This window comes from Ipomoea nil, unplaced genomic scaffold, assembly GCF_001879475.1.
Source record: "Ipomoea nil cultivar Tokyo-kokei standard unplaced genomic scaffold, Asagao_1.1 scaffold2975, whole genome shotgun sequence".
Classification (NCBI taxonomy): domain Eukaryota; kingdom Viridiplantae; phylum Streptophyta; class Magnoliopsida; order Solanales; family Convolvulaceae; genus Ipomoea; species Ipomoea nil.
The window spans coordinates 2,339,948-2,348,870 of record NW_017619403.1 but is presented as its reverse complement, the minus strand read 5'-3'; the positions used below and the strand labels follow the sequence as shown (position 1 = coordinate 2,348,870).

Sequence of the window (8,923 nt, the reverse complement as noted above, 5' to 3'; positions counted from 1 at the left end):
AGAAATTGTATTCCATTGTTTGGTTCGCGGAAGGAATACACTTTAGGAATTATATTACAGTGTTTGGTTGATTTAAGGAATAGAAATGAAATATGTTTTAAAAGACATAAATACCCTTATAAAAATATGTGATGGTGGCGATGGTGGTGGTGGTAGCGGTGGTGGCGGTGGTGGCGATGGTGGTGGTGGTGCTAGGGTGGTAGTGGTGGTGGTGGCAGTGGCGGGGGCGACGGTGGTGGTGGTGACGGTGACGGTTGTGGCCAAGTAATAGAAATGGTTACCAAACAAAGGAATAGGCCTATTACTAGGAATGCTATACCATTCCCGGCCTATTCCGTGAACCAAACGGGCCATAAGTGTGTATGGGGGAGTTATCTGCCAATTCAAACATCCCTTTAAATTGAGTTTATTACCTAAACAAGTTAATTAATGTTTGATTTAACAAAAGGTGATCAAGATTTTTAAATTTTCTAAGAAATTTAGCCACCTCTCAATAAGCTCATTTCTTCTTCTTCAAAGCATTTTTCTTGAAATAATGCTTATAGCATCTAAAAGTTATGATTATGAAATATTGATTAATTAACTTTTTGTAACAGTTTATTGTTCCAAAATACTAAAATTCAAAAACCTACTCAAAACAAAAGTCATTTTGCATGTAATCAGCTATCAACTAACAGCTAATTTACCAAACATCTTTCTACAATCAGTTAATGTTATCAACTAGTCGAACCCACTAACCCAATCAGTTAACATCTATTTACCAAACACCCCTATATTTAGTAATGTTACAAGGTTAGAGTTTGAACCATAGACTTAAAAGGGCAGTTGAATCACATGAGATTGATGGCATATGGCTATGAATGACTCTCAACCACCACCCCACTTCAGCCCCCTTGAGAGAAGATCATCAATACAGAGAGAGAGAGAGATCATTTTTATGGATGTTCATCATTCATCTTCAAATATATTCATTTCTTATATTGCTGAAAAATAAAATTTTCCAAGAGTTCCACAAAGATTCTTATCATACTCACTCAATAATGTTGGATCATGTACATTTACACTGAACCACTTCACAAATTCTGCAAGGGGGGGGGGGGGGGGGGTGTTGATGAAGGCAACTATATAATAATGTGAATAATATATGAGTTTGTAAACAAGAGATTTAACTTTCATCTACACTCTTTTGTCTCTAAAAGCTGACAATCAGTTGAAAACAAGAAGGAAAGATTAAAAAAAAAAAAAAAAAAAAAGGAGAGCATTTTTAAGCCCCCTCAAAAAAAAAAAAAAAAAAAAAAAACCCACATATGAAATAAGAATGAGTGCTAATCATGTGTATATATATATAAGTATATATATAATATGAGTCCTGCATGGAAGTTGAGAATGATGGTTATCAGTTAAGCCCTCTAAATCAAAATTTATGGAGAATGGAGTAATAGTACAAGTTAGTACCTACTTTGATCTACCCTTGCTTCTCAATCATCCAATCGACGAAATTGTCTAGGATCAACGGCCAAGCAAGCTCCGGATCATAATTGCTAAAGTCGGGGAAGCTTATCTGTTCAAATCAAAGAATTCCCGTTATCTTAACTGTTATGATCAATCGAGACCAAAGCACAGTTGCAAGGATAAAGAAGCCAAGAATTTAGAGAATCACATTAGGCGATAAAACATTATAGGAAACAATACCTCGCTACAAAATCTATAAAATCCCATCCATTGATCCATATTGATGACCTTGTAATCGCTCTGCGTCTGACATCAACCACCATTACCCAATATACATTCGTTAGTAACTTGCACGTGAATTATTATACCGATTGGGCATAGAATATCTCTATCTCTAAAGCCCTGTTTGGTAACATTGTTAGCTTATCGGCCAACTTTGGCTTATTTGACCACTATTAGCTCTTTGACTTGGTTAAATAGCCAATATAAGTGTTTGATTAATTAGCTTTTTGTAATAGTTTATTGTTCCAAAACACTAAAATTCAAAAAGCTGCTCAAAATAGCTTTTTCGATAAGCTTTTTGAGAAAGTCATTTTGAATGTAATCAGTAATCAGTAATCAACTATTAGCTAACAGCTAATTTACCAAACATCTTCTACAATCAACTAATGCTATCAACAAGTCAAACCCACTAACCCAATCAGCTAACAGATATTTACCAAACACCCCCTTAGTGTCCGTCCCAAAATGAACATCCAGAATTACTGATACAAACCTTAGCACTGTGACTCGATTTAAAACACTTTCGTCTAAAATGCATATAAATGAAAACCCTTCCCACAGCGAGAATAACTTACTTTTAAATACTGAACCAGTGCTTCGACTTGAGGCCGAAATTGAGAGCCCAAAACAAGATCCAGCAGTACGCAGATACTCTCAATGTCTATGCTCTTCTGTTTCTCCTCTAGAAAGGGAACGGGAAGAACCAATTCATCACATATGATTAAGGGGAAACGCGAAATGAATTGAGAACAACAAAGGTATGTAGGTAACAGCGAGTATCAAAGACAATATGATCATCATGATCGATTCTTGATTTCTATCATTCTATCAAGCTGATAGTATCCTTTTCATTTCTATCATTCTATTATCCAAGATTAATAGCTTTTTGTGCTGTCTAACAGACAAAAGTTCATAATAATGATCTATTCTGGAACAACTTGGGCATGGAATATACAGAGTACATTATCAACAAAAGTTGATTAATTAGCTTTTTGTAACAACTTATTGCTCCAAAATGCTAAAATTCAAAAAGCTGCTCAAAGTAACCTTTTTTTATTAGCTCTTTGAGAAAGTCATTTTGTATCTAATCAGCTAACAGCTAATTTAGCAAACACTTTTCTACAATCAGCTAATGTTATCAACTAGTCAAACCCACTAACCCAATCCGCTAACAGCCATTTACCAAACACTCCCAATCTATAGAATCAAAGCATTTGTATAATTGTATGAAGAAACACCATACCGGTTAAGCAATACCGAAATGCATATGCATAGAAATCTACGAAGTTTGATGGCCTTCTGACCTTGAAGAGGGGTAAACGGAAAGAAAAACAAATTAGGATGAAAGAATTACATTCCCCTTCACTGCATAGCATGAAATGAAAGTATAACATGGCTTAAAACAAGCAGAAACAAGACACATGGAACTTAGTACCTCCTTCTCCAGTTCGGGAAGAGCTTTCTTCAACTTCTGGAATGTGTCAGCTCTCAGTGCTTTAAGTCCTTTTCGCCACTCCTCCTAATGTAAGAAAAACTGATACATCACTTTGGATAGAGACAGGAAAAAATAATAATAATAAAAGGAGACGACAATTACAGACAAATGTTATAAATTAAGATTGGGCTAGGGTCACTCAATTAGGCTATATTGCACATAGGCCAAACTATACTAAAAGATTGAATCCAACCAATTAGCTAGTCTAACCTATGGCCTTATAAGCCCATATGTTCTGTCTTATTTTATCAATGTCAGACTCGCAACAACAAAGATAGTATCAAAATTGTAATTTCACAAGGACTACAGAACAGACTGGAAGAAAAAAAAAGTTCTACTACATGGACTCCCAAATCTTAATCCCTAAATTTTACTCCCTGATGTGGCGGGCTGATAAGCTACTTTTTTCATGTGGGTCCCAATACAAATGTCTACATCAAGGTTTTGTGTGTGGGAGTAAAAGTTAGGAGTAGAAAATGACAGTACTCATAGTATTTTCCCAGAAAAAAAATTGGGCAAATGATATGACAATAATGATAGCAGACAATAGCCAATTCGTGCTTACCAGGGTAAAGTATCCTTGTTTTTCCGATTGCAATTTCCTACAATCCAAGGCATCGTCATTAAACTAAGAACACGTATAAACTTATGAAAGAAAATTTTATAGAGTGAAACATACCAAGCCAGCATTAATATGCGAACATCAGTATGTTCCACTTCCAAGTCCGAACAGAGAGCCTCAATTCCTTCAGGGCTATTCAAGATTTCGAGGATAACAATCGCACATCAAATGTTCATAACGAAAAACAAAGCAAGTTAGTGAAATAACATAAAGACCCCATATTTAATGGAATAGTTAGCATTACGTTGTTTTGTACTCTAAAGTGATATTCAATTTTTTTCAAAAGTTCTTACTTTAAGCTGAACTTCCTTCGAGAATAAGCACGTATGCTATTGGTTTAAAAAGTGAAAGTTTGAACTCTAATTACCTCTCTGACTCATGAGACAAGTTTATAGTACTGAATTAAGTGTTCGCTCAGTTAGATGTACAAAACAAAAAGGAAGTGTCGGAATACTTACTCGATTAAACCAGATGACTTATTCGCATAGGTATAAAAAACTTGATCGATTCGGTCTAACTCTTTACTTGCTGCTTTACCTGAAGCTGAATGCATATAATTGATGTGAGGGAGGTAAGCCTAACGAAGAGCGAATTTAACATCATCTACACAAACCATATTCTGGAGGATATGTCCAAATGTTTAACGTTTTTTATGGAAGCTAGCAATATATTATATTTAAACCACAAACCAAACAAGTTGAGACAAATGTTTCGATAATAGCAGATTATCAATTTTTCTAACACCAAAAACCCAGGTTGTCCCAGACTGCTTATTGAATTGTTCAAGCAAGGAACTGCGATTTATTCCATTTGTTTGTCAATCTGTGCGATTTATAGGATAGTTCTTGTTTATCAAAGAAACTCGGTAAACAATTAAATTTTTTAAAAGCATCAAACTCATAATTCAAGTACAGACTAAACTTCTTTTTCATTTCCTTTTACCAAATCGTTCTTCAAAGACAATCAAAGCAGACTTCTTAGCCAGGAATTTCTAAATTACACTACACTAAAAATTTAGCAATCAACAACTCCTAATCTTGGTAGAAATTCCTAATCAAGAATTCCTGATTGGCATTAACCATTCCTTTTTCTCTAATTGGAATTTCAGATCAATTCCTTTTCCGATTACCATAAACACAAATAACACACCATAACTAGCCTGTATTCAAGAGCTTAGGCGGAAAGAGTAAACTAAACAATTCCAATCACTAACAAAGATCGCAACTTTCAGCTGAGTTAGTCAAAATTGGATGCAAAGATTCCAACTTTAGTAGAATGACATGAAATTCTCAAGCCGATACGAATCATCAATCACCAAAACAGTTGAAGATCAAAAGGAAACTAAAGATAACCGAGAAAAAGCAGTCAACGGCCAAAGAGAGAGAGAGAGAGAGAGGGGGGAGAACAGATTGAATACCAGAGCGAAAGAGATCCATGGTGGAGGAAGTGGTTGAAGCGCTGGAGCCTTTCTTGGATGAAGCACGAGGCATCTGAGAGGAGAAAGAGAGTGTGATAGTGAAGAAGGAAGATGATCCTAACGAGAGAGATGCTGAAACGACGTCGCTCCAGAGGTTGGGGCCGAGGGGGATGGGGGGTGGGGGGTGGGGCTGTTTCGTGTTTTTGTACTTTTTCACCTGGGCGGTGGCCCCACAGGGCTATCGGAGGACCAGAGGCGGCGTACGGTGGTTCAGTTTCAGCAGAGGTTTGCGAATGTACAAATCCTCTAATGGGAACTTTCACACGTAATTTGTATATACAGAAGGAGAAGGATAGGTGTACGACTGGGGGTGTAAGCCACTCAAATCATTCATGAATAACTCAATTTCGTTTTTGATAAATGTTTAAACTCAATTGGGGTAGTCGGGTAGGGATGGGAATAGGTCAGGTCCCTTCGTATTTTAACTTATTTTGAAACCTATTAAATTAAACAGGCCAGCCCTGAAGGGGACAAATGCGAATACAAAATTCTATCACAGGTATGCCTCTCACCGTAAAAAGAAAAACACAATTTCTAAAATTATGAATGATGATGGGGATTGGGTGGAAGGAGATGCCATGAGAACAACTATTTTTGATTATTATTGGAATATTTTCTCGTCAAATCCATCTCAGATAGATGAAAGTTTTTATGCCAATGTCTTGCCCCGGGTGACACACACACAGAACGAAGCATTATTGCGCCCCTTTGAAAAAGATGAGGTGAGAAAGACCCTGTTTGCTATGTTTCCGGATAAGGCGCCTGGCCCAGATGGAATGAATCCGGGCTTTTATCAGCAGTTCTGGGATGTGGTGGGAGGTGATGTATCGGATTTTATTGTGAATTGTTTGAATACACGGACTTTCCCAGCCAATTTAAATGATACTGATGTGGTTCTAATACCAAAGAAGAAAAATCCAGAACGGGTCTCGGACCTAGACCTATAGCGCTAAGCAATGTGATTTATAGGGTCATGGCGAAGATGATTTCAGCCAGGATGAAGCCACTCATGGATGATATTGTTTCTGATACACAAAGTGCATTCATACCTGACAGATTGATTACAGATAATATTTTGATTGCTGCAGAGGTTGGACACTTTTTGAATAGAAAACAATGTGGAAGAATGGGATGGGGTGGTTTAAAGCTGGATATGGCAAAAGCGTATGACCGAATGGAATGGCCCTTCCTGCGAAGTATGTTAACAGCTTTGGGATTTAATAATATATGGGTGGATCTTATCATGTTGTGTGTGACTACTGTGTCTTATAATATTAAACTGGATGGAATCCGAGGATCGCCGATTGTCCCGTCTCGCGGACTCAGGCAAGGAGACCCGTTATCACCATATCTATTTATTATCTGTGCGGAGGGACTCTCTCTGTTATTACAGCAGGCACAGGTACAAGGAGCGATTCACAGGTGCAGAGTAGCAAGGGGGGCACCCTCTATTTCACACCTATTTTTTGCTGATGATAGCCTTTTATTCTTTAAAGCAAATGTGCAGGAAGCAAATGCGGTTAAGCAGTGTTTGACACGGTATGAAAATTTATCTGGCCAAGTGGTAAATTACCATAAATCCAGCATATGCTACAGTAAGAATACACAAGATGATGATAGGGATGCAGTGCCCTATGCTACAGTAAGAATACACAAGATGATGATAGGGATGCAGTGGCGCAGATACTTGGGGTTGCTCAAGCACCAAATTTTGGGAAATATTTGGGCCTCCCCTCATTCATTGGAAGGAATAAGAAGGCAGCTTTTTCGTATATTGAAGACAAGATAAGACAGAGAATCCTTTCTTGGAATAAGAAGTTGTTATCGCAAGCTGGTAAGGAAGTCTTATTGAAAAGTGTGGCTCAGGCAATGCCCACTTTCTCAATGAATGTCTTTTTACTACCTATGGGAATTTGCACAGCTATTGAGCGAGTCATGAACCGATATTGGTGGGGTCTGGGAATGAACGAGGAATTCATTGGAAGGCTTGGGACAAGTTGTGTATGCCAAAGAAGTATGGTGGCCTAGGGTTCAAAGAACTGCATGCATTTAATATAGCAATGCTGGGAAAACAGGCGTGGCGATTTTTAACGAAACCTGACTCATTGGTCTCACGAGTTTACAAAGCGAGATATTATCCAAAAGGGACCTTTTATGATGCCAAGATAGGAAATAACCCCAGTTTCTGTTGGCGCAGTATAATGGCAGCTCAGAGCATGGTTTGTGGTGGAATCAGGCGCAGAATTGGAAATGGAAAAACAACCCTAATCTGGGATCACCCATGGATGCAGGATGAATATGACCCAATGATTCATACTGATAAGCCACCATATTTAAATAATGCAGCAGTAGTGGGATTAATTGATCATGAGACACACACCTGGGATCCGGATATATTGACAGATATTTTTAATCCTGCAGATGTGGCTAGAATAAAAAAGATCCCAGTATCACCAGATTATGAGGATATGTGGTATTGGTATGATGATCAGGGAGGTAATTATACTGTTAAGAGTGGCTACAAAACAATTATGGGAAGTCTCAATGATAATATAGGCACCCATAATTGGTTGTGCCTATGGAAGTTAAAAGTCCCCCCAAATGGAAAACATTCTTATGGAAAGCTTTGAGTGGTATCCTCCCTACCACAACAAACTTAATTATAAAGAGAGTGGATGTACAACCAACATGTGCTATGTGTGGAATAATGGATGAAGACACAATGCATGCTTTAGTAACATGTGATTATGCAACATCCATTTGGGCTCGATCTCACCTTCCAATCCCCATGATAACAACAAATATTTTTCATGCTTGGTTTAGTGATCTATTGAATATTTTAGACACTAACCAAATTGTTCAGGCAGCTGCAATTTTATACCATATTTGGAGAGCCAGGAACGGAGCGGTATGGGATGCATGTCTACCGCGTCCATGAAAAGTGTTAGCCTTGGCCAAAGCCACCACACTTGCATGGCAGCGGGTCCACCACACCCATCACCAAGTGAACCACCAGGCTGCCGTGCAATGCCATATTACCGCCACTGCCGCGGCGCGGCAGCAGCAGCAACACGACACTGCCGGCGCACAGGTAACGCCCGAGGAGGCTGCCCACGAGGTGTTGCGGATGGAAACTACCGAGCCAGTACGCAAATGTTACATCGATGCCGGTTTTATGCCTGCTTCAGGAAAGGCTACGGTTGGCGCGATTTTACTCAACGAGGAAGGGGAATATGTATCGGCTTTCAGTGCACCATTACCAAATTGTCTCTCACCGCTTATGGCTGAGACAATAGCATGCAAGGAAGCCTTGTCTTGGCTATGGAATCGTGGAGAACGCTCAGTACGCTTACTTACAGATTGTTTGACCCTACAACAATATTTGACAAGTCAAGTTGTCACAATACGGACTTACGTAGGCTATGCCATTGATGCTTGTAGAGCACGCATTACTTCTTTTGATTACTGCTCAGTTAATTTTATTCCTAGATCAGAGAACTATTTAGCACATAGATTAGCATCTTCTGCATTTAATTCTTCTACAGCTATGTATTCGAACGATGTCCCTCCAGACTCTATTTCTGAGTACTTTTAA

At 38.5% G+C, this 8,923-nt stretch overlaps 2 protein-coding genes across 4 annotated transcripts; one reads left to right on the top strand and one right to left on the bottom strand.

Moving 5' to 3' along the window:
* Positions 1-951: 951 nt before the first annotated feature.
* On the bottom strand, positions 952-5,429 carry LOC109162985 (DCN1-like protein 4). Of its 3 annotated transcripts, none has more exons than XM_019311696.1 (10): positions 5,269-5,429; positions 4,310-4,394; positions 3,909-3,983; positions 3,795-3,831; positions 3,170-3,253; positions 2,978-3,038; positions 2,310-2,416; positions 1,693-1,758; positions 1,460-1,561; positions 952-1,082 (listed from the first exon to the last, which is right to left on the bottom strand). In XM_019311696.1, the coding sequence occupies exons 1-9, from the start codon at positions 5,339-5,341 to the stop codon at positions 1,466-1,468; spliced, it is 684 nt and encodes a 227-aa protein (XP_019167241.1). In that variant the 5' UTR covers positions 5,342-5,429; the 3' UTR covers positions 952-1,082; positions 1,460-1,465. The 3 variants fall into 3 exon arrangements, with proteins under 3 accessions (XP_019167241.1, XP_019167239.1, XP_019167240.1); XM_019311694.1 differs by lacking the exon at positions 952-1,082 and adding an exon at positions 1,111-1,369; XM_019311695.1 differs by lacking the exon at positions 952-1,082 and adding an exon at positions 1,111-1,199.
* Positions 5,430-6,301: 872 nt separating this feature from the next.
* On the top strand, positions 6,302-8,923 carry LOC109163060. Its single transcript, XM_019311779.1, has 7 exons — positions 6,302-6,730; positions 6,836-6,892; positions 6,949-7,162; positions 7,250-7,329; positions 7,404-7,824; positions 8,172-8,236; positions 8,309-8,923. The coding sequence occupies exons 1-7, from the start codon at positions 6,302-6,304 to the stop codon at positions 8,921-8,923; spliced, it is 1,881 nt and encodes a 626-aa protein (XP_019167324.1).